The sequence below is a fragment of the Acanthochromis polyacanthus genome, chromosome 10 (genome assembly GCF_021347895.1).
Source record: "Acanthochromis polyacanthus isolate Apoly-LR-REF ecotype Palm Island chromosome 10, KAUST_Apoly_ChrSc, whole genome shotgun sequence".
In the NCBI taxonomy this organism is placed as follows: domain Eukaryota; kingdom Metazoa; phylum Chordata; class Actinopteri; family Pomacentridae; genus Acanthochromis; species Acanthochromis polyacanthus.
The window spans coordinates 36,488,094-36,514,781 of NC_067122.1; the positions used below are offsets into that span (position 1 = coordinate 36,488,094).

A 26,688-nucleotide genomic window follows, 5' to 3' on the forward strand; every position below is an offset into this window, starting at 1 on the left:
TGGGGTCACTTAGAAATGTCCTCATTTTTGAAGGAAAAGCAGTTTTTTCAATGAAGATAACATTAAATGAATGATAAATCCAGTTTAGACATTGTTAATGTGGTAAATGACTATTCTAGCTGGAAACGTCTGATTTTTAATGGAATATCTCCATAGAGGTACAGAGGAACATTTCCAGCAACCATCACTCCTGTGTTCTAATGCTACATTGTGTTAGCTAATGGTACTGAAAGGCTAATTGATGGTTAGAAAACCCTTGTGCAGTTATGTTAGCACATGGATAAAAGTGGGAGTTCTCATGGAAAACATGAGATTGCCTGTTAGACCCCAAACCTGTACAGTCGTGTGTATATATATAAACTGTAGCACTAAACATACAAGTACGTAGGCGTAGCTGATTTGCACAGACACTAGTGATGTCTGTAACAAACTGCATTTAGCTACAATTTTTGCAAAGACTTTTAACTAAAATACTGAATTTCTGTGTTTTAAAATTTTATTTTATTCCTGTAAATCATCTTGCAACCCAAACTGATTTAACTCAACGGGTAGAACAGTAGACGATGTTCACAGCACAGATTTTAATTTGTCGAGTTAATAAAACAGACGTGTAATTAAGTGTAACTGGGGTTTTGTTAGAAATTTTGTGTTATCTGTGCTTTTCTGGTTATGGCAAGTCAAACTTTCTGCTGTGGACTATTGATTGATTGAGTGCTATGTGTATTCACTGTACAATTGATAACAAAATCAGAATAAAAGAAAATGAGTTGGAGGACCACAATCACCTGACGATGTGTTAAATGAATGAAATTATTCCATCAAAAGACCGGAAATCACTGGTTTGATGCAGATTTTGCACCACTAGTTCTCTAAAATTCCTCCTTAAGAAACGCTTCAAATAAAAAATATTAAATTTGGTTGCTGGATTTCATTAAGCTGCTCCAGTTTCAGGATCCTGGTATTTTTCAGGCTGGCTTAGCACCATAATGGCTTTAACAGACCAGAGCCACTGTTAATCTTAACACCTGTGCTCTTCCTGCTGTAAATGAATATAGCGTGCATCAAACTGGAGTTAGTTTAAAGTTTGTGTTGACCAGATGGACTTCTATCATCAGTGGCTGTAATTAGATGAAGTCGGATGCACACAAGCTTCCAAAAAGCGTCCAAAGGCAAAACCCTCGAGCCTATTATAATTATTTCCTTAAGACTGATGTCATCCATAGATTTATTTTAAAGCCACACAGTGCATCAGTACAACACCTCAGAAAACCTGTGTGAGTAGTTTTTGCAGAACCACATCCACCCCCTTGTGCATTGGACATTTTTTTTATATCAATCGTGCTTTTATATAAAGACAGAACTTTTAGCCTGACTTTGCTCCGACCAAGGTGATCTGTCATCACGAGCTCGCGCCGAGAAAAAGGCAGAAATACAGGGAGATGGAGACAAAGGATAGTCCTGCAGCAGTAATTGGGTTGCTGTTTTTCTGTCAGTTTCTAAAGTCATTAGGAACATCTCTCTCTCTGCTGCTATCACTCATCCCCTCTCCTCTCTCCTCCATCTCTCCTTCCTCTGCTCTTTCTTTCAATTCCCTCCTCTCCGCTGTCTCTTTTGCTCTGTGCCAAAAACATATTCATCATACTCCTCTGCTGCCCTCACAGCGTTGTGCCACAGCATACTAATGACAGTGTGCATCTGTGTGTGCGTCTGTGTGTGTGTTACACGGAGACTATGTCAGCATGTGTTTATATTTATGTGTTTGCTGGCGTAAATGCTTGTGAGTATAAAGTCTGCGGCGGCACACTGTATGCTCTTGTATGTATATTTGGGTGCACGTGTGCAATACATGCGAGGCTGTGTGTTTTATTGTGAACGTGTATGTGTTGTGTTTCACTTCGGGCTATAAAAGCTTGATAATACACCATGCACTCATTTGCTATAAGCCTGTTAACAGCATGCACAGAAAAATGCCACTGAATTCATCTCAGCCTCTCTCTCTCGCTCTCTGTCTTCTCTTCGGTCTCGTTCTTCTTGTTTTCTCTCCATCTCTTTTCTCTTTATCTTCGCCTGCTGTCTCTGTTCTTATCAGTCTGTCTCGTCTGTTTTGGTCTTTCTCTCTCCATCACTGTCCCACTAACTTATTCGCTTCTTTTCTTTCTTTCTCACTTCCCTCTCTGTTTATTTAAATCACCCTCCACGTCTGTCTTGCACAGAGATTGACGACAGGATAAAAATACACACGGAGGGAATGTGTGGTGGAGATTCAAAAGAATACTTTTACAGCGTTTTTTGGAGACACACTTATTCACAGTGAAATGCAAAATACTTTCCCCAAGATTTAATCCTGCACCCTCGTAAAGCTTTCTCCTGGCATGTGTCAAATACAGTTTGTAATTTTATGTGAAATTCTAGAATACATAATAAATTAATGTTATTGTATTTTGAACTTGAAAGTGTCTACATAAATTTGTTCTATGCAACCTAATTCAATCATCGGGAAGCACATGAAAAGCCATAAATTTCAGTACGTACTCCCTCCCAATGAGCTGCACAAAGAAAATGAAAAAGCACCTGCACACTGCTATCATCCTGCTTCTTTTGGATTCTGCATCGACTCGACAATGTGTCACCCACACTTAGTGGCCCGAGGCGTGGCTGAAACATTGCCAAGTCCGTAGAACCACGAGCAAAAGCTGTCATACCAGTCGGCTGTTAGCTTTTGGGCTACAGCAGCTAGCAGAGGAATGTCGCCCACCAAAATTAACCCTTGTGTTGTCCTTACCAAAAAATGTTGTTGACTTGTCTGAAAAAAGTCCAAAAATTCAGAAAAAAAATCCCCAAATTTATAAAAATTTGCAAAATCCTCAGGAAGAAAATTCCTGAAAAGTTTTTATTAAAATAAAAAATCCCCAAATTTGACAGCGAAATTCACTGGATTTTGGTTGATTTTTTTCTGAATGTTCTTAAACATTTTTTATTTGTTTTTTCCACCAAAAATGTTCAAAAATTTCCTTAAAAAAATGAAAATGTGGAAGTTTTCACTGTGAAAATACATATATTTTTTCCACATTTTTGAAACTTTAAAACAGGTCAATTTGACCCACAGGACGACAGGAGGGTTAAATATATGCCTCTGCAGCTGACTTAGAAACACGTTGAAAAAAAAATGTGTGGATTTAGGGGGAGTTAGGTGCTGAAAGTATTTTATAGTTATTAAAATTATCTGCAGGACAGTGACAGCATATGAAATCCTTGGCAACACAAGACAAGACCGTGCAGTAACCATGCAGTTCCATCAACGTCCACTTGAGGCTGGCTCCAAAAGTGAGTCAATCCAAGTAGACTACCGTATTAAAACATCCAACTGTACAGCTGAAATAAATATGTTTACAGCCTTGTGCAAAAACATGTTTTGGTCTCGAACAGCTAATTTCCCCATTCAAGTCAAATGCACAGGGTGTGAATTTTTACATAACTCACCCATTTAAATTGTCTCAAGGCTTAAAATTATGCCTCGTTCAGAGCGTGGCCAATTTCAGTAAATGCTGGGTGCCCTCACAGGACAGTCTACAGGCCTCATCTCCATTCATGCTTCACATCTTTGCTCATTTCTAGATTAGCCAGAAGTCAGGAGGAATCATGGTCTGCCAAGATGGTGACAGCTACAATGCTGTAGCTGTAGATGCTGCATGGAGCTGTGAGGTGGATGTATTTTATAAAAATGTGGATCTAATTCTTCAAAGCCCTTAATATCGATATGTTTTATAATAATAATGTGCAAAATGGCAGTGTAGTAGAGAGCTTCAGTTCATTATCCGTCCGGTTCCATCCTGTGGTTTTTTAACCCTTAGATGCATGAATGGGTCAAAAATGAGTTGGTGAGGTTGATTTCTTGCAATATCTTTGAAATGAAAAGTTTTTATCTTTTCATATTCCAGCTATTCCTATATCTATATCATTCAATTTAAAATTTTAAGTTACCTTTAATAGTTTTAAAGAAATTGGTATATTTGTAGCACTAACCCAAGCTCTTTATCATTGATGAAATCATACAAGAGGTGATGCACAAACTTCTATTGCAGTTCTGTGCAATAATCTTCTTTTTCATTTGAAAAAATGTTCAAAATCTGTTATAAAGCAAAAAACAAACATATTTCAAACATGAAATCATTCTTGTGTGGACAAAACCATAATATAAACATAATACAAATGAATTTTCTTCACCAAAATGACAAAAATGGCAACAAAAAAAAACACCCCACGCTGATTCTTACACTGGTCATTTTTGACCCACTTACGGAAGAGTGAAGGGTCCAATGACTCGCACGTGATTGAAATCGCATTTCATTGCCCAAATAGATGTATACAGCCCCCAAGTTGAGGATCAGAGTTCAAAAACATTGTAGTACTTTACAGGAAGTAATAAACAATAAATGTTAACATAAAATAGCAGTTTTTATGTCACAGTGTTTTTAAGGAGGAATAAAAGCTCTGAAATCCAACAGGAAACCAAGCAAGAGAAAAAATTAAGATATATTTTGAACCAGAAAAATGAGATATAGACAAAGAAGAAAAAATAACTGTACACATCCTATTTCATCCTGTCAATTCATCCTAATGCCAACAGAAATCATTTATGAGCCCTATGATTAGGGAAGCCACTTGTGCTACAATTCTGAATGCATACTAACTATCTGTAATTAACAGGTCTACTTTCAACATAATTATAATAACTAAAAGCACTGTAAATGACCTGCCATCATTTATAATTACAATATCCACCATCGTGGCAATTATACAATCAGAAGGCCAGTTAAAAGAGGATGAGACGAATCGGTATCTTTTCATTAACAGAAAATATCTCTTGGACTCTTTGATGAGCGCTGATAGCCGTCTGCACAGTGGGGGAGGGGGCAGCGGCGCGACCCCCACCGACTGCTTTGAACTCATCTCTGGCATCATTAGTGCGCGATGACAGTGATTAGAGCGGAAAGGGCCACCATGCCAATTTTCATGCTGGAAAACAAGACAAGAAGAGCAGGACAACTGCACGGCTCATATGCAAAGTGCCCCAGAGTGACAATACCAGCCTCTTTAGTTAGTGGACACCGACTGAACACGCCGCTGCACCCCCACCTCTCTCTGAATAAACAACAGCAGGAGGAATCGCTGCTCCAAGGTTTGCAAACATCACACAAGTGATGGAGCAGCTATGGCATTTCAAAGTTTAAGAGTTGTTTTTAACCGCAAAATTAAAGTGCAGACCCTGGAGTGACTGACTGGCTTAAGTGTATTTAACTGTAATAAAGTGATGAAATGAAACAGCTGTTAGAAAATGATGCGTTAAAGCAGCATTTGGGTGTAGTATAATAAAACCTAATGTTAAAAAACACAGCATCATTACATTTCCTAAATCTGTCTTCAAATAATTAGTCAATAGTTCCTTTAAAAGTATTCAAAGGTTTTGAATTTCTTCTTTGTGTGTCTACTTAAAGACATTACATGTGACTTTTCTACACGTCTGTGATCGCTTTTTATTGAAAACAATCTTCCATTCAGGAGCTGTCCTGGAGCTTTCATTCAAGTAGCATGATCTTCATCCCAAGATGGAGTTGAAACAGTAATATTAAGGAAAAGAAATACAGAAAATGTGAAATTCGGTGCAAACTAAGCAGCTCAGCACCATGTGATGTGACTGAAAGCTCCAGAAAGGACGCCAAATGGACCTGTTGTTTCCAACGTCAAAAATTTTCTTGACATTTTTTACTTTTTAATGCATTCTTTTAGTTAAAGTTACATTAAATTAAATATTATTACTCCACCAAGGAACACGGTGGAGTTATGTGACGATTGGCATACGTTTGTCTGTCAGTGCACAACATTACTCAAAGACAGACAAACAGATTTGGATGACATTTTCAGTGAAGGTGGTCAGAATGACACAAGGACCAACTGATTAGATTTTGGCAGTGATGCCGCTGATAGTCTGGATCCACAGATCTGCTAAAGATTTTTGTATCATTGCGAGATAGCGGCACGGCGTCACTGTAACCATGACAACAAGTGAACACTACATCAGCTGCCTGTTGACGATCACATGATTGTGATCCTACTACAAATCCACCACTGTAGACTTCTTGGGACTTATCTGTCGGGAAAGACACAAGGAACAATGGATTAAATTGTGGGGGTGTTTCTGAGTCCCATCCATTCCTATCACCTGCTACATATTTAGGTCACGTGATTCAGTATCCGTACATAATGTACACATGTGCAACACACACCTTTGCTCAGCGCAAGGTAACTTTATTTGTGGGCACATCGATACTAAATGACCACATTCTATGTTGCTGTGATTTCTGATCATCAATAATTAATAAACAAATGCTGAATTTCAAAAAAAAAAAAGAGAGCTTAGCTTCTCTTGATAAGATGTAAGCTCCTCTTAAACAGGCTATTTTTGTCATACATCTTTGTTTTTCAGTATCTTCACCATCATGGATCATGTGTAAAATTAGACTAATACTGATGGATGATTGATGATGGCAATTCATCACTAATTCACATTAATATCATAACGTGTGCTTCTCTTGCCATCGCCATCAAAGCGTGGTGGTGCAACTTTGCATATCAAAACAGAAAAACAACATGGAGCTGAATGCAGGCAGCACTGGTTACTTTTCTTCTGTTCATTTACTTATTTTTGTCAATAGAAATAATGATAAATAAAAGGTAAATTAGGTGTTTTGTGGACATTGTAAATGTAATTTCAGAACACGGAAGTAAAATTGATCTCAACAGAAAACATACACTCATGTTCACTTCATTGCAAGGTTTTTTTTTTGGTTGTTTTTTCGTTCTACCGCTTGTCTTGTTAGAAATGTGACTTGAAAGCTGCTTCTATCGTCAACTGTGGCCACAGCAACCCACCACACTGAAAATGTCAAATGTTGCCAAAGATTTGAATCGTGTAGGAAGGAAACCCCGTTTTTGTTTTATTCTCTGTGAATTCCATTTTAATCACAGTGCTTGTCTTTCTGCATGAAAATGTTCCATCACAATAGTTTCTCTCGTTGCTATTTTAAGGAAACACCAAAGCCGCATCCTCTGCTAAACTCACATTGACTGTGACTGGTTTAAAGAAATACAAACAAGCCAAAGCGTTTTGTTTTTTTTTTCTCATAGAGCAGAATGAAAGTGTGGTGTAGCCAGATACCAAGACTATAACTCAGTGGTTATATTTAGCTTGCTGCTTAACACCATTTAGTCTAAATAACAAACATTTTTTTGATAAAAACCTTGAACACGTGATTCAGATCTATCCTGTGCCACTCAACAAGTTCATAATCAAATCAGAATGAATATTTTGGAACAACTGAGTCAAACTGTGTCCTAGAAAACAGTCATTATGGCCATCTTTACACAGTAACGATGTACAGTGCCTCTGTCAAAAAAACCCACATCTACCACTTGATTACTCCAAAGCAGGATCTACACTTTAGTCTGCTGCCGTCCCTACAAGGCTCAGGAAGTTCAAAAGGCAGACCTTTTTCCGATAACATTTATTCAATAAAGCTTGAGCTTTTACATCCTAAACCTTTTACAACTCCAGCACAAACATTTAACTGGAAGGCTGTTTTAAAGTGCTTTGCTTTTTACCAGGTCGTGATCGTTTGTTACTGCAGTGATTTAGGCAACATCCTATTAGATTTGACTTCACATTTAACCGCAAATAGTCTTCCTCAGCTGTCTGCAGACCGATGTATGATCTGAGAGGCATTGAAGAATAAGAAGTTCTGCAGATTATTGACCACCAACACCATGAAACACATACATGTATGAATAAATAGTATCCTTTACACATAATTACCTGTTTACCCATTAATTTGCAGCAGACGGACAGTACTCTGAACACTGTTTAGCTGAGTTTTCCACATGAACTAACTGGTTTATCTCACTATCTGTCAACCTATCAATAACTGAGTTTCGTTAAAGTCTTCAGAATTAATGTACTGACTAGCTGTAATGTTTTTAGAGCAATCCTGGACTACCTAGTGTCACCTACTGTGAACTATCGAATACAACGTTGCATTCATTTACTGTCTGTTATTTGCAATACTTATAAAAAATACTCACAATGCAGGTATTGACCTTTGAGCTCGATGACATCACAAATGTTAGTGATGTGCTTTTACTGCGCTAAAAAATGAAAGCTATTATTGTAATTATTGATAAGAATCAAGTCAGTTTGACTACAAAAATTCGACTAAAACAAGTATTTTTTCGAATAAACAAGCACTTTGTGAAATTTTTACAACAACCACTTGTAAATGTCATGTCAGCTGACTTTTATGCAGTGTATGTTAGTGAATGAATCATCGACTGGTGGAGGAAAAGTGAGCCAGGGATGATGTGCAGTAATTGAATAAATGGACTTGCAGTGGGAGCTCACCTGTTGTTCGGCCTCTTCCTCATCGCTGCTGATCTTCAGGTCATCCTCCAACATTCTGCACAGAGACAAAGGGACACGTGTTATTGCAGCCGTGACCTCCTGTCTGCCTGCATTAGGTCGGATACGGCAAAGTCGTGATCTGCAATTCCCTTTGAAGAACCTTTCTGGTGAACGGATTAATTACAGAGCCAAAGTGGAGCTGGTGGTTCATGTTGGGGGAAAGAGGAAGCAGGCATTCACGACTAAAAAACCCACCAGATGTTCCAGCTTTGAGAGCTCGAAAAGAAAAGCCAGATTGTTATTTCACCTGGAAACTTTCTGTCTGACAACTGCTGACCTACAGCCAAGAATTCCTTGGAAACAAGGGGGACGTGCATGGCTGAGATCGGCCCTTCATCTGGGTTGCGCATTGATGTTTAAAGAGGCTTCTAATTGGAAAAAGAACCAGGTCGTTGCCCCGCTTCTTCTACTTGTTCTGTTTGTTTTACTCTCCACATGCTAGGCATCAAATTCCAACAATATAGATATATGCATGCTATGAAAAAGATATACAAGGCAGAGTCGATAACATGACCTCCCTCAAAGCATCACCTGCTCCTTACCACACAAATTATTCAGTATTTATGTGCTGTGCATTGGCAAGTTCCCATGTTTTATTGCTTTATATAAACCCTCCACACAAACTACTGTTATTTTAAGCTGGCACTGCTATTGTTATGACAGGAGAATCCCCTAAAGGGATTTTTACTGCCTCACGAACCACTCTTGTCAGTGCTTGCACCACTAAAAAACACTCCCAAGTGTTGTGGTGTTTTCAGATGGGGCCGTACGAGTCGTGAATAACTGAAGCACAATAAGAAAAAGCTTTGCAGATAAGGGGCACAGTGCAGCACACGGCGATGATAGATATGTTTGAATGAATGAATAATGGATTCATATTTTATTTCATAAGAAGGGACAGATGGAGAGAGGGAGATAGTGAGTGAGATGGAGATGATAATGACGGGGAAGTGAAGGGGAGCGAGTGACAGGGGGGATAGAAAGAGAGAGGGAGGTGGAGGCTGAACAGAGAGAGAGAGAGAGAGGAGTGGGAGCATGGCAGGAAAATGAATAAAATGCACAAGAGAGACTAAGCATCTACGAGGACAGACGCAGTCAGATATAAATGCGTTATGGACTAAAGCATCCATGACATGCAGGGCTTAGAAAGCAGAACATCACATTTCTACTAGGTGCGGATGCCCTTAATTGCATTTATAAAATGGAGTCTTTTTATTGCGAACAAGTAAAGTGCTGCTAGAACTCCATTACTTCTGGAAGTTTGTCTGAGAGGATTTTAATATTTTCCAAAGCCAAATCAAAGCCTTGCTCAGCTAATGACTAATTGCTCAACACTCGGCAGTGGAGAATTTCAGATGCACATCTACTCAGACTGCAAAACAAAATGTACCCATAAACTGATTGGCTCGTCTGAAGCTCAACAAGCAGCTCATAGCTTTCATTTTTGTCATTCCTGTTTCTCTGTGCTCATTCTCTGGCTGTGGTTTGCATGGAAGTCTGTATTATCCCACAATTTACACATTATTTTTAGTTCAGTTTGGTGCTAAAGGACTGTTGCTCTACTCAATGACTGCATGTTCACATTGGATTTCCTTTAAAGGCTTAGAAAGTTCTGCAGTTGGAACCAATAATATACCAATAGTATATACATATATCATTTCCGTGCCAGATACACACAATGATCAGCCACAACAATAAAACCACTGACAGGTGAAGAGAAGGATGTTGATCATCTTGTTAAAATGCAATGTTCTGTTAGGAAACCTTTAGTGCTGACATTTAGGTAGATGTTACTGTAACATGTAACATTGTTGTAGATGTAGCACACCCCATTGTGAAGACTAACCAAGTAACCACAAAAACTGCTGAGGAGTTACAGACTACAACATACAGCATACGACCCAGCTGCAGAGCCACAGGTTGTGCCTGAAGAAATAAAACTCTCAGAAGCCCCAACATGCAGCCAAAAAAACCCAAAGGATCTGCAATGCCCATGGTCCAATCATTTTGAGCTTTTTTGGTGCCATAAAGGGGACCTACACAATAATAAGCATTAGGCGTTTCAATGATGTGGCTCATTGGTGCGATTTGATCAAAATGTTGGGGTCTCACTACTCTGAATAGCCGAGAATCTTGTTGCAGGAGGTAGCTGTTTTTTTAGCAAAATGATTGTGATAAGCCAACTACCTTGCTAATATGAGGTAGCAACAACAGCAGACAGACAAAATTAGCAACAAGCTGCTGAATATATTGAAGTATTTAGCAGCCACAGGGCCAAACGTGTCTGTCAGGAGTTGGTAGAGAACAAAACAGTGTGAAAAGTGGAGTAAAAATCAGACACCAAACAGGCGATGGTAAGTTTTATGTCTGTCGAATTTACATCTTCTTGTGTTGCTCCAAGTGAGAAAAATGCAGAAACAACAACAAATAACACTTTAGCAACCAGGTTCTTGCATCTTCTGACCACCTTATGAATGATATTAAAGGTGGAGAAGCAGCAGAAGGCAGTTGCAGTAAAACAGTGTAGCTGTAGTCCAAGATGATGTCAGTCATACACAAGTCTAACAGTTGTTGTTTCGAAAACTGTGACCTTTGGGTTGCTTTTATCTGCTTCTGGGTCAAGAGTGTTTAACAGCTATCTTTATGTCCCAAATACCACAGGGAACTTAACCCATAACCCTAGTATTGCTAGTGTCTCTCTCTGTCTTTGTCCATCACAGTACAGGGCTCTACCTCTTCATATTGCTTTAGCAGCTGAACCAACATGGGAACCAAATCCAGCACTACGTAAGTTTGAGCCCTTTGTGTTAATAAAAGCAGAAGTTTTCTGGGTTTCTGAGCCAGCAACAAGTAAAAGTTGGCTTCACTCTGGGAGAGTTTTGCTCACTTCTTCCGCTCTGCAACATACATGCAGATGTCTGAGCATCATGTGATTGGATCGGATACAGTATGCTGTTTACTCATTGCGCTAATGAAAGAAAACAAACAGCTCAATTCTCTCAAATTTATTTGTACTGAATTAAGGTGCAAAGCCAGTTTGAGAGGAATTACTGTTGGATGAGTTTTCTGTAATGCCAGACATCGTAAATATTCAGCAAAGAATATAGCAATTAGCCTAAACAGCTCAATTACTCTTGAATAAGATGAAGTTGGCCTATTCATTATCTAGAACATTTTATGCTTTTGAGCATCACAATAAAAAAAACAGAGAATAGCCTAATGGCTGCAGTAAACAAGGCATTGTTTTAACCAATAACAATTATTTCACCCTAATAAACAAAGCAGCATTTATGTTTGAATAGCCGACAAGATGGGGAAAAAAATTACACCTCGGGGCATACATTAGTAATCAACAGAAATAGGCTTATCAGCTTCACAAGCAAAATAGTGTAACAAGCCACAAAAACCACAACAGCTTCAGCAGACACCATCCTAATAGAGATATAATTAACTATTTAGTTACATACCCAGAGCGGTGGAAATTAGAGTTTACACACCAACCTGGAACTTTAATCAAACTATCAACTGAATTGCTCCAAAGACCATCCTGACTTTTTCTTAACTTGCAAGACTTTTGCATCATCTTCTGGCATCAAGTCTGTTTTCATTTCTAAACACATACTGTAAGCTCACCACACATTCTCTTCCTTTTTTAAAAATTGGCTTATTAATAAAAATGTAAACATAAAGCATTAAATTTAGCACTTGAGAACGCTCATTTGATGTGTTGTGCTTTACCAGGCACAGTCAGTGATAAAGAAATAAAATTACACAAGAAGAAGCACAGCCATGTTTGCTGTCCTGCTAATGTTTTGCTGCGATGATGTCAAAAGTCCCCATGTCGGGTTTATATCACAAATAGAGACAAGTCTTTAGTTTTGGTTTATTTTTCTTTCTTTCAAAGCCTGAGCAACTTTGTTCTGAAAAAAAATTACTGATTGCTAACCGTAGCTATCCTGTTTGCTATTACTATTGCTACGCCTGCTAAGCTACACAGCACATTTGACAGTGATACGGTGATTTACCATAAAAAAATTATCTTGGCAACAATTATTTTTAAGTAGAAAAAAGCAGGATCATAATTTTTATCTAGAGAGAATCACTTTTGTAAGTTGAAATGACAACCTTTTGTTAGCTGCCACTAGCTGGCTAATTAGCCAAATGGCTAGCTAGCAAAAAAAGGTAAAGTTTGAACTGTCAACTGTGGCTGAAACATGGCCTCGGCTTCACTCATTTATGTGTTTTGTAATTTGTTTTTAAATGGTAATACTGCATTAGGGATTTACATGCTTTAAATAGCTACATATGTAATACTATGCAAAAAGTGTGGGTCTTAAGCAACACAGCCCTGGCAAAAACAACAACAACAAAAATCATCACTGACCTACTGAGGATTCATTTAGGAGATGCAGAATCAGCATTGCTCTTGAACTGCAGAGTAAACCTAGTTAGGTCTAGCAGTATTACTTGTTTATTAAAGAAAAATGTATGCTAACATTATGTTCTAATATAAGTATCTGTCAATCTTGAGATTACATATTTGTTGTTATCTTCAAATAATACTGTATATTTAGCCCTCATGGAGGAAAGGCTTATAAGATAAAAATTATCCAGTGTGTTTGCCAAACATTCCTATGTGATATGAGTTTTGGATGACTTTGACTGTGGTTGTTGAAATGTAAACTTCCCTAAATCGAAATCAAGCTAAGTGCAAGAACAGAGTTGCTAATGTTAACTTATAGTCTGCTAAAATAACTTCCAGGAGTGCCTTCAACAAAATGTGACTTTTTTCATGTAACCATAACCCCTAAGAGAGCAAATAAAGAAATACATCGCCATGGACTACTGTTTAAATTTGGCCCTTGCCCTTTTTGTCCTTTGAAAAATGAAGGGTGGATTTGACAGACACTACACATGCCGATAAGGTAGCACTATGTTACCGTATCATCTATTTTCACTTGAACAAGAAGATAATACACCATATTAACACTATGCTGTATTTAAGGAGACTTGAAACTAGCAATTGAGAACAAAAAGTGACGAGGAAAATGTTTACTAAGGTGACAAATCAAGTGAAAAGTAAGGGCATTTTTTCATAGACTTCTCTACAATCTAACTTCTTTTTGCTACTAGAGGAGTCGCCCCCTGCTGGTTGTTAGAAAGAATGCATGTTTAATGTACTTCCACATTGGCTTCACTTTCACACCCAGAGGCTATGCTCAGTCTTTTACATATAGTCTATTTCTGTCCTTGGCAAAAATAAATAAATTGAAATGTTAAAAAAAATCATCACAACAATAACAATAAACAATAATTTGGTAAACAAAAAAATAAAGGCAATATTGCTCTTGTATTGCAGAGTCGACCTAGTTCATTCTAATAATTGAAGATCTTTTACAGCTTAGATGCATTTCGGCATTTTCAAAGTATATGTATAACTTTCAAAATTACTAGAGAAATAACTTTTAGGGTGAGAACCAGCGAGTATATCTGACAAACATATTGCAATCTTAGATGAGTTCAGGGTTAACTAAGGGTGCTGAAATGTAAATATCCTTAAATCCAAATCAAGCAAAGAACAGAAAATCAGCGCAAATGTTAGCCTTTAAATCTCATATAGCAGAATTCAGGAGCAGTTCCCACGCAGTGAGTTGTGCCATTTTTTTTTTGCATAACTCAAACCTGTAAGCACTTAAAATGCGGTAAGCCACTGACATGCTTCTTGGTTTTGGAAGTAATGCTGGGTTCGGTTACTATTACAGGTAGCAAGCTGGTTAGTCAGTCACACTAATGTTTGCAACTTACATTACAACAGAAACACAATTCTGTTTAATCCTTCCTTTCACTTTTGCACTTGTGTTTTTAATTTTGCAAAAGCTGAAGTCCTGCTGCACCTAGTTACGGTACAATTCCTGCTCAAGGTGCTGACAATTTCTAAACCAGAATCCTTAAACTTGTTGTGGTCACGCACACAGACAAGTCAGGGTCATGATTTACATGCCGACATTTCTGTACAGCTCTGTGAGTGATGTGGAAGTGGGCTGCAGCCAGAGATGTTGCAATACGCTCCTGGCTCACGTTAAATTAATGTAGCTGCACTTTCCCGCTCTGATCCACACAATCTTTTTTTTCCCTCCTACCACCAGTGAATTTCATCCAAGAGTCAAGTTTAATTTTACCTTGAGGCAAACACTGCAGCAGCGGGTCAGAAATTCTCACTTTGGATGTGTGTTTGTAAGCGTTTGTGTGTGTCAGAGAAAGAAAAGAGAAATACTCACGACTTCTGCGGTGCTGTTGGTGGTTTAGCAGCAGGCTTGTTAGCTGATACAGTACACCGCTCTGCAACACAACAGAGGACATTCAATCACTGTTTTGCATGTGCTGCTGTTCGTGTTTGTGTGTTGATTAGTATTTGACAAGAAGCCAAACTCAACAACACTGTAGTCTTGTAGAATTGTCACATTGGAAAATGTGACATCCTGCTCTGGTGCCGTTTAATTAATGCGCGTGTGTGTTTCTTTTGCTTGGGTAACGGGGATTTGGAGAAAAATACCATGCAATATTGCAATAAAATTCAAACTGAAATACACTGTCAAAAGTTGAGGAGATGATTCATTGTCTTAATGAATAAACCAATTTTCTAGAGCAGAACCCTTTGGCTCTATTTTATATTCTAGTCAGTCGTATGACTTCTTTTCACACCAGAGAGAAAAACCTGCCAGTGGGGAAATATTTCAGCTTTATACACACCACAAACACCTTGAAACCCTACAAGCTGGGTTTAACAAAGAGCAACAGCTTCAGAAGAGCTGTTGATGATCTGATACCAAGGCTGGGACTCAGAGCTGCTGCAATGTACCACATGTAGTACTGGCAGATATACAGAGCCTATAAAAAAGTATTCACCCCTCTTGGAAGTTTTCTCCTTTATCTGCTTTTCAACATTGAACCATGGTCAATTTTATTTGGCTTTTTTGAGAACAATTTCCAAGAAAGACTCTTTTAAGTCAAAGCAAAAATTCTTCAAAGTAACGTCATTTAATTAAAACGTGGAAAATAAGTCTTAGTGGAAGTATTCACCCTCTTTAAAGGGCTCCTCTAATTCAACACGGTGCTAACCATCACCCATTTAGTAAAATTAAGATTATCTCAGTGCTGTGAATATGTCTCAGTGATTGTAGTATAAAGACACTTGTATTTGGAAGGTCCAGTCACTGGTTAATCAGTATTTCTGGATGTAATTAGACCATGAAGACAAAAGAACACTCCAAGCAACTTTGTGAAAAGGCTACTGAAAAGCATGAGTCAGGGGGATGGATATGAGAAAATGTCCAAGTCACTGAATATTCCTTGGCGTTCAGTTAAATCCAGCATTAAGATATGAAAAAAAATCACACATGCATAAATCTGCCTAGAGCAGGCCGTCCTCTAAAACCTAGTGACTGTACAAGTACGGCCACCAAGACACCTATGAGTCCTCTGAATGAGTTACAAGTTTCAGCAGCTGAGATGGGAGACAATGTGCATCAGCAACTGTTTCCTGTTCTTCACCAGTCAAAGCTTTATGGGAAAGTCACAGTTTAAAAAAAGCTCATATTTAATTTAGACTAGAGTTCACCAGAATCCATGTGGGAGACTTAAGTCAAACAGAAGGTTCTTTGGTCTGATGAGACCAAAACTAACATTTTCAGCCATTAGACTAGACCAGGGGTGCCAAACATATGGTGTGTGGGCCAAAACCGGCCTGCCAGACGGTCCAATCAGGTCCACGGGATGATTTTGGAAAGTGTAAAAATTATAAAGACATCAACTGCAAACTGTAAATTTGTAAAACCGTGAATTTAACATCATTTCTAGACCTTGACAAGTTGTTTGGATCATAAAGAGAAATACTATATTGTCTGTGACTAAATGTTTAGCGCCTTTGTAGACACTATTATCTGTAAGTTGTAATGCACACATGTAAATATAACATAATATTATTGAAACTCAATTTATTTTTTCAGAAATTTCACGTTGTTCATAATGTTTTGTAAAAAGATAGTTCTTCAAATTTGAACAATTTCAAAATATACTTTTTTTGCACTAAAACAGGTAAAAATTAGGAGTTTTCATTATCTATGGGATATTATACTCTGATTTTACTGGTCTGGCCCACTTTAGATCTATATGTGGCCCCTCAACTACAATGAGTTTGACACCCCTGGACTAGACACTATGTTTGGTAGGCATGAATCACTGCACATCATCACAAACACACCCTCCCCACTGTGAAGCATGGTGGTGGCAGCATCATGACGTGGGGATGCTTCTCAGTTTCTCAGCTTGTAAAGGTAGAGGGTAAAGTGAATGCAGCAAACTAAAGGGAAATCCCAGAGGACAACCTGATGGAGTCTGCAGGAGAAGTGCGACTTAGGGGAAGATTTGTTTTCCAGCAAGACAATGAGGCAAAGCAAACAGCCAAATCTACACAGAAACAGTTCAAAGACAGCAAGGCGAATGTTCTGGAGTGACCGAGGCAGAGTGCAGACCTCAATCCAATTGAGAATTTGTAGCTGAGTTTGAAAAAGGCTGTTTACTCACAGTCCACATGTAACCTGAGCTTTAGCAGTTTTGCAAAGAAGAATGGTGTAAAGTGTCCTGATGTGCGAGGCTGATTTACACCGATCCACACAGGTCAATGGCATAATTACAGCTAAAGGTGCATGTGCTGAACACTTATGCAATCATTTATTTAACCTGAAATATATTCAAGTAATTGGTACTGACATGTGATATGTATCTCGATACATAATCTGGATAATGATCTAGATCTGATCAATGGGCCTTTGCATTAACACCTGGTATTAATTAGCGTTCTCATTATCTCAAATCTGCCTGGGTTGTGATCAGATCTAAAGATGTAAATTAGTGAGGCGGACTGGAAGCCATTAACATGTTTCATTCGTTTTAAATACTTTTTCCACCTGCGCCAAAAGGTTTTCAGAAACCCAAAGGATTGCATGTTAAATGAGATTTAAGTCATAAAAGCATATTCCTGTTGGGTTATTTTGTCTTTAAACTGTTTACGAATACATTTTCAACAAAAACAACTTCAGAATGATATAAAATAATATTCCTAAATTGCACATATTGTGACAGAATATTTTATCCATATTTCCCGCTTCTGTCTTGAAGCACCTGCCGAACAGTACGAGCTCCACTCACCACTTAATCATGTTTGTTTGATTGCTTGTTCAGAGAAAGATAAAAGCAGAGGTTTCCAGGCTACCCTCGTCCCGTGGCTATGAATTCATTTGAGCATCAGCTGCGTTCTCACTTTTCTTCTGGGTGGTTCTGCCTTTACGGCCTCAGCAGCGTTAATTATCATAGAGCTTGTGTGAGAGTGTTTACGCTGGGAAACTTACTCTGGGTGTTGTAGCCTGAGGTCACATGCTGTGACTCCTAGAGAGAGGGAGAGAAAGCCAGAGGGAGATGAGTTGAATGAATAAACCAACAGATGTCATTATTGATTTCACAGCCGTACAAGGATGCCATTACACAGAATTCAGATCTTCTCATCTCCCCGCGTCGGCGCTCCACCTCATTCTTAAAACTCACTGGTAGGATTAGTGTGACGCTGGGGGCTGAAAGCGCTACAACAGTTCTTCCCAAATCATTAACTACTGGGTCACAATTACTGTCTCTGTGTTTACGTCGCTATTCCTTTTGACATCACCACCAATCAGGCGTTTTGCATATTAAAAGTGATTCATAAAAGCACATGGCAGTGGGAGAGAAATCACCTGCTGTTTCACTCAGAATATTACTGGCACTTGTGGGATAAATGCTGAATATAGCATTTCAGATGCGTTTAATGTGGCAGTTCTTCCCACTATTTACATTACAAGCTGTTATAAAACCTTGTTCTGTTGTAGTAGCAGCAGGTGAAGCTTCTGAAACCCACCTTCTCAGTTCTGTAGTTGCTGCTTTAATTTTTTTCCTCAGTTATTTCTGAACTTCACTTCTCATTCACACAAACAGAGTGGCTGATAATATAATGCCATTTCCTTGACGGTTCTTGAAGTGTCATCCTCTTCTTCAAATGTTAAGAAATGGTTGTTATCACATAACCACTTATTTTCAGTTTTTTTATGAACAGGAAATCCTTTGAATGCCATGTTAGCCAAATACCAAATGTTTAAAGCAGAAAACTACTGGAAACCTTGAAGTGGATCAAACAACATCGGCGGTGACTGAAGAGTCAAACATTAGAACAATTTTCAAATAAGATACCATTTCTACTCTAGGTTTTGCAATTTATAATGGCTAAAATTGCACACATGACCAATTTATTCCAGGGGAAAGCCACAATTGGTGGATTTTCTTGAAGGTGTTATGAAAATCTGCACAATTTGTCTTCTTTAAAGCATGAATTTGTACTGAGCCAGCTTCTTCTCCCAAACATCAACTTCCTGTACAGTTAAACTGCTTTCTCAGTTATGTTTTCCAGTGCAATACGAATGTGTTTTAAGAAATGTATCTTTGCCGCTTATTTTATTACTCTGTCTTCTTTTCAGCCAACCGATCATATGTCAGGGCGTAACTCATCACCCTCGTATTCAGGAACATAAAGAAGCTTCAAACATGCTGCATTTTATCCAAGTAGCCAACCATGTATTTTCTTAAACCTAACCAAGAAATGTTGGCGCCCAAACTTAACCAATCTTCTAATAATTTACTTTGTGTTGTGCCAGTTTGATTTTGTCCAAAACCCAGCCTGTTTGGGTGCCTAAACCCACAATAAACACTGAGTGAAAACAAACTCAGATGTTAACTGCTGTCCCCCGGCTGCTTTAACCTGGACGTCTTTACCATGATGTCACAGTCTTAACTTTTAACAGGGAAATCTGATTCTTTTTACATGTAACTAGGAATGCAGTCATACAGGAATCTAATTTGTGAGAGACAAGGTTGAGAAATCTGTGTTGACGGGGTCAACTTCCGACAGAACACAAAGCTGGAAGGTCCAAAACACAGAATGCTGTTGTAGCTAATCTACTCATTTATTAAACTCTTCAACTAGAATATAAACTGTTCAACAAAAGAGTAAAGATCATAATAAGTAAATGCTAGAAATATTTTTTTTTAATGAAGCATTATTGTGACTTATTGTCCTTTGTTTGACTGCTGTTTTTTGTTGTTTTTTTCCTGCCTAGGGACTGCGGATGTAAATTAGCCTTGTTGCTATAATCTGGCATATTTACATCTATTGCTGTCTAATAGACGTTCGTTAATGCGCACTGTCACTATCAAATAAATAAATGTAAACATCTTGTCCCTTAAGTGCAAACATGCTTGGTATTTGACAGGTACTAATCATTAAACAAGATTGCTCGCCTGGACTCTTTCATTAAGAACAAAATTAACACATTAAGTTCAAAAATGAAGAAAAAAATGTAAGAAAACTTCCTATAATTACAGATCCAGATATTGTGATTGTGAGACAATATGGTTATCAGTATTTGCTTTTTAAAAAGTCAGACATATTATAGAGGCGATTAATCTGATCTTGAGGTGTGATGTTGCCATGGATACGGTGGGTTACACTGTGAGCTACAACTCCAATCTCAGTTTTTAGTCTTTGTTTGTTTACACTTTGGGGAATTAAATACGCTGAATTAGCGATTCTGAGTTTCTTTTTGCTGTGTATCAATGGACAGACTGACAAATATCACTAAATTACTTTGAAATTGAAGATATCTTAAAAATCCGGGAATTCTAAGGAAAGTTGTTTAAGGTTCAAAGTCTTGCATGATTAGCAATTCTACATTACCTTGTACTTTAAAAATCCAGACCTTATAGGATCCAAAACCAGATCCTAGTAAATTAGTCACCCAGAACAAGAGTTGTTAAGATTATTTTGCTCTGGCGCCGTTTGGTGCCTTTCAAGGCCTTTAGAAAGGTTTTGAAAGTAGCACACAGTGCTTTTTAGTACCAGAAAAACAGTACAAAAATGACTATTTGATAAAATAATTACTTGACTTGATAGCCAAGTTGTTAACAAAGTCATTAATGAATCATCACTTGCAATAAGCCAATAAATCTTCAGTTATAAACACTAGTAAGTCACTTTTATTAAGTCACTTATTTACAATAAATGTTGACAAGTAATTTGTAAATAGCAATCAATTCATATTGAATTTTTTTTTAGATCAGTACATCTATAAATGTCAATAAAATACATGATAAGTTTTAATATGTGTATCTTATAGGCACATGGACTTTAAAATGATCAACAGTACCTAATATGTAAAAGACTGAAAAGACAAAATAAAAGCTCTGTTGGAAAATTGACAATGACCAAAAATGATCTGGAAACCAAAATAGTTTCTTATCAACAACTCTTGTCCTGTTTATGAAACACTAATAATCAATTGATTAATTTGCAATCACTGGCTCTGTTTATAGCACAGCAGGTCTAATTTACAGAAACAGGGCTTTGTTTAACGGTGCAGTAAAAACGTGAATATTACCAGCGAGACTTCAGACTGTGGACACCCAGTGAGGAGGTGAATTAAACATGAACTACTTAGCACTGTTATTTCATTGGATGTCAGTTGTGCTGCTGTGCAGACTGAGGCATCAGTAATGAGACTGTATGACAGCAGTCAATTACTGCTTCACATCTAATGAGCAGACTGACGAGTTTCAATGACAAACTGCAGTTAGCTAGCTTGATTCTGAGCCACCAGTAATTGAGTTTAAGTGAAGGTTTTTAACAGGTTTTCCTGCCATTCACTGATTTATACACAAATGAAAAGCAATCCAAAATGAATATGCACTATGAAGAGTGGACTCACCTTGTTTGGGATTGGAAACTTGGTCTGATCAGCTTTCCCAGGAGTGTGAATGGCTGTGAGCGGAGGAGGCCAGGAATGGGTCATCTCCTGAACACACAAACACACGTTGTCATTACATTAATGTAAATACTACACAATAAACAGCTAAACAAAGGATAAAATTCAGTAAATACGAGTTTGCTACTGTGTTGTGTGTACCTGGTGAATAACAATGATGACTAAAGTTTAGCAAATTTGAGCAAAGGGACTGCTTACGCAACATGTTTGGTGCAGAGGAGTGGAGTCAGCATTCAATCAAGGCACCATCCCCATCACAGCAGACTTTAATATAACTCATAGTATAAACTGAGAGGTGCATGGGGAGTTGGTGGCACACCAGGGATCAGTGTGCTGAGAGTGAATTAAGTGCAGAGCTGTTGAATTACCAAAATAAAAGCTGACTCCAGTCAGCTGCATTACAACTAAGCAGCACAGCAGCAGCAGCTTCCCCTTTCAATTATTCTAATCACACTCTCTTCCCAGTTGAATTTCACTCTCAGTATGTAGAAGCTTCAATTAGTTAACAAGATAAGCGTGTGTGTGTGTGTGTGTGTGTGTGTGTGTGTGTGTGTGTGGGTGTGTGTGTGGGTGTGTGTGTGGGTGTTTGTGTGTGCTTGTTGCAGCTATGTAATCTGTTAGGTATTGGCTGTTTCTTTCCCACCAACAGCGGAAATAAAGTGCACATGTTGGGAAATCTGCAAAACACAATGTTTATATGTAGAATGACCTGGTAGTTTGTTGCTGTAAACACATGATCAGTTTCTGCCTTCTGTTCCTTCTGTCACACACACACACAAACTCTGACTTTCTCTTTTTTTTGGTCCAATAACCTATTTTTCTGCAACAAAACTCCAACAAGCATCTATACTACTCAGCGTTATTTAACTGTGTTTATCACACATGTGGAGTCACACAGCTACCAAACAGGTCACTGGGTCAAGAGGGTTGAATTTCCCATCATGCATGTCTGCAGCCCCTCTGGAAAGGATGACTCATATTCAGGAGATGACGCATGTTTTCATCTGTGTGAGGTTTGTGTGCATAAGTGAGCACAACCCTACTGAAGATGCCTGAGTGTGCGTCTCTGTGTGCGTCTTCCCTCTCTACAGTCGTAATGCACTTGCCCTGACGACATATGGTGTGTTGCTAAGCAACTGCTCTCTGACATCATTATGTCCGTCCTAGAAGAGTTCCTGTGCTTTGACAGACGGGGCGCCTGATTACTCCTGAATATGTGTGTGTGTGTTTGTCTATAAATGTGATACTACAGCTGCTGTATGTGAGGAAGTCAGTGTGTCACATTAACACACATCATGTCACTGAGCTTGTCCGGTTATTATCTGTTAGTCATATAATCTACTATCCAACCTCTATTAAACCTGAACACAAACACGGAAAACACACATTTATCTCCTGAATGTCCACTGACTGTGTGAGCAGAATATCATCCCTGAATTCTCTTCCTTTACACAGCAAACCCGTATTCAATCATATATACATTTTTAAACTAACAGCAGATATAAAATGCATGTGAATAATCCTTTTTATTTGCGCTAACTGTGGACATGTGGCTAAAGTAATTCTTGCTCATTTGACCAAAGAGGAGGAATTAAACAAGTAAAATAAAGCCTCACAAATGATTTTGTAGGGAGAAAATCAAAAGGAGTTTGATATTTAACAGGATCGGTCTGCACAATTATCAGATTTGATATTCTGCATTTTCTCAATTCTCAGTGCTGTTTGTTTTTTGTATTTTTTACTTATTCCAAATAAAACAAATGGATTTCTTAATGTGCTAGTTTATCTCTGATGCCACTGCTTCTCTCTATCTGTAGTCCTGCTTTCACATCACCACTAACAGCAAATCAACACTGAAGGATGCATTTTCAGAAGTTCACTTTCAAATCAATTTACACTACCCATCAAAAGTTTAGACACACATTTTCATTCAATGCTTTTTATTTATTTGTATTATTTTCTACATTGTAGATTAATATTGAAAATTAACGCTTTTTGTTTATAACATAATTGAATCTGTATTCTTTTTGTAGTTTTGATGTCTTCAGGATTAATCTGCAAATAATTAAATAAAAAACACTGAAAGAGAAGCTGTGTCCAAACTTCTGATTGGTAATGTATGTACAAACAAATACATGTATATTTCAACAAAGTTCTGTGTGTCACAATTTTGACTCCAAGATTTTAATTTTGAAATAAATGTATGGTGGTTCCAAATCTCACTTACCAATTCCACTGATTACTAATAATCAGAACCAGTATCAGTGCTGAAAAACATCGGGCAACCCTTATGACACAAAAAACTTTGGAGTAAAAACTTTAACAGGCGTACTCGTATCTGACTGGCTAGTAGCTAGTGCCGCATCTCTGAAAAATTACATCCCTTTACAACTACAGAACATTCTCAGTTAGTGTTAGAGGGAAACCCATTTTCTGTCAGTTTGTGACGCACCACAAATAAGTTTCTAATCAACATATCCATTTATTGTGTAGCTTCACTGTACTACAGTATATATAGATAGAAATGTCCCAACTGTATTCGAAGAAAGGAGCTTTGAGTTGTTAAAAAACAAATCTTCCAGGCGCCCAAATAGCTCAACTGGCTGAGCGGGTGACTCATAAATAGGAGCTATAGTCCCCGAAGCAGTGATCATAAGTTCAAATCCAGCCCATGACCACTTACTGCATGTCATTCCCCCATGTTTCCTGTCTCGCTCTCCACTGTCATATATAATAAAGGCAATCATGTAGTTTTAGATGTGATTCAAGCTCACATATTCATATTTACAGTGCCTTGTGAAAGTATTCGGCCCCCTTGAACTTTTCAACCTTTCGCCACATTTCAGGCTTCAAACATAAAGATATAAAATTTTAATTTTTTGTCAAGAATCAACAACAATTGGGACACAATCGTGAAGTGGAATGAAATTTATTGGATATTTTATACTTTTTGAACAAATAAAAAACTGAAAAGTGGGGTGTACAATATTATTCGGCCCCTTTACTTTCAGTGCGGCAAACTCACTCCAGAAGTTCAGTGAGGATCTCTGAATGATCCAATGTTGTCCTAAATGACTGATGATGATAAATAGAATCCACCTGTGTGTAATCAAGTCTCCGTATAAATGCATCTGCTCTGTGATAGTCTCAGGGTTCTGTTTAAAGTGCAGAGAGCATCATGAAGACCAAGGAACACACCAGGCAGGTCCCAGATACTGTTGTGGAGAAGTTTAAAGCCGGATTTGGATACAAAAAGATTTCCCAAGCTTTAAACATCTCAAGGAGCACTGTGCAAGCAATCATATTGAAATGGAAGGAGTATCAGACCACTGCAAATCTACCAAGACCCGGAAGTCCCTCTAAACTTTCACCTCCAACAAGGAGAAGACTGATCAGAGATGCAGCCAAGAGGCCCATGATCACTCTGGATGAACTGCAGAGATCTACAGCTGAGGTGGGAGAGTCTGTCCATAGGACAACAATCAGTCATACACTGCACAAATCTGGCCTTTATGGAAGAGTGGCAAGAAGAAAGCCATTTCTCAAAGATGTCCATAAAAAATCTCGTTTGAAGTTTGCCACAAGCCACCTGGGAGACACACCAAACATGTGGAAGAAGGTGCTCTGGTCAGATGAAACCAAAATCGAACTTTTTGGCCACAATGTAAAACAATATGTTTGGCGTAAAAGCAACACAGCTCATCACCCTGAACACACCATCCCCACTGTCAAACATGGTGGTGGCAGCCTCACGGTTTGGGCCTGCTTTTCTTCAGCAGGGACAGGGAAGATGGTTCAAATTGACGGGAAGATGAATGGAGCCAAATACAGGACCATTCTGGAAGAAAACTTGTTGGAGTCTACAGAAGACCTGAGACTGGGACGGAGATTTATCTTCCAACAGGACACTGATCCAAAACATAAAGCCAAATCTGCAATGGAATGGTTCACAAATAAACGTATCCAGGTGTTAGAATGGCCAAGTCAAAGTCCAGACCTGAATCCAATCGAGAATCTGTGGGCAGAGCTGAAGACTGCTGTTCACAAACGCTCTCCATCCAACCTCACTGAGCTCGAGCTGTTTTGCAAGGAAGAATGGGCAAGAATTTCAGTCTCTGGATGTGCAAAACTGATAGACATACCCCAAGCGACTTGCAGCTGTAATTGCAGCAAAAGGTGGCGCTACAAAGTATTAATGCAAGGGGGCCGAATAATATTGCACGCCCCACTTTTCAGGTTTTCATTTGTTCAAAAAGTTTAAAATATCCAATAAATTTCGTTCCACTTCACGATTGTGTCCCAATTGTTGTTGATTCTTGACAAAAAATTAAAATGTAATATCTTTATGTTTGAAGCCTGAAATGTGGCGAAAGGTTGAAAAGTTCAAGGGGGCCGAATACTTTCACAAGGCACTGTACTGACATCCATTTGTTGTGTACAGAAAACATGGTTTGACTGTTGCTGTTTTATTTTAAAGAGAATGATTTTAGCAGATTTTTTTAGCACAAACATGTAAAGTTGTAGCTCCCACATTAGGTTTCATGTGGGTGAAGTTTGGTAGTGACCTGTGTCTTACAAAGATGACTTCTGGAACCAAACCCTGCAGGAAGTCAGTCATTGTGAATTTACTCTGTAATTTTGTGCAGTTTTTTGCCATCTGATGCCACTGTACTATAACAAACTCCTGCACAGTTAACCAGAGTGACTTCACATTTGGTTGGTGTCATAGTGCTGTGGGTGGGACTGGTCACCCTGGTAGTCCAACAAAAAAAAAAGAAGGAAAAACTTCAAACATGTTGTAAAACAGTCATATTTGAACCCAAACCATGATATTTTCCATAACCTAACCACATAGTTTTGGTGCCTAAATCTAAGCAAACAGTGGGCAAAAACTGACATTAAACAAGTGAAAACTAAATGTAATTCTAAGAATAACAGTCCCATAATGGTTGCAAACCCCAGTCTCCTGGATGAAAGTCTTGCTCCTCACTTTGGCTACGCTGCAATGTCCTATTCTACTTTCCTAACGCAGACTTTGTGGGTTCTTAAAAGTGGAAGCTTTTCTTACTACTTTATAGTGTCACCTTTCAGTGAGAAAATACATGTCTTTCAAACTATAATTGCATTTTTTTCAAAATTTAAATTAATTTGTAGTTTAGTTGTATAGGAATGTCATTTTTTGGGGGGGTCAGGGTCGCTACTGAAGAAGTTCAAGGACGACTGAAGAGTTAATTTGTCTTTCAAAACACCGTATTTTCCGCACCAGAAGGCGCATCG

General features: G+C 38.3%; 1 protein-coding gene across 2 annotated transcripts in view; it reads right to left on the reverse strand.

The window, feature by feature from the left end:
- Positions 1-26,688, reverse strand: part of aff2 (AF4/FMR2 family, member 2) — a 241,069-nt gene that overhangs the window by 75,171 nt on the left and 139,210 nt on the right. For both annotated transcript variants that reach the window (XM_051954950.1, XM_051954949.1), the window contains exons 6-9: positions 21,355-21,441; positions 17,920-17,956; positions 14,791-14,851; positions 8,453-8,507 (exon numbers count right to left, since the gene is read on the reverse strand). In XM_051954950.1, the coding sequence (XP_051810910.1) occupies positions 8,453-8,507; positions 14,791-14,851; positions 17,920-17,956; positions 21,355-21,441 (240 nt within the window). The remainder of the gene's footprint in view (positions 1-8,452; positions 8,508-14,790; positions 14,852-17,919; positions 17,957-21,354; positions 21,442-26,688) is intronic.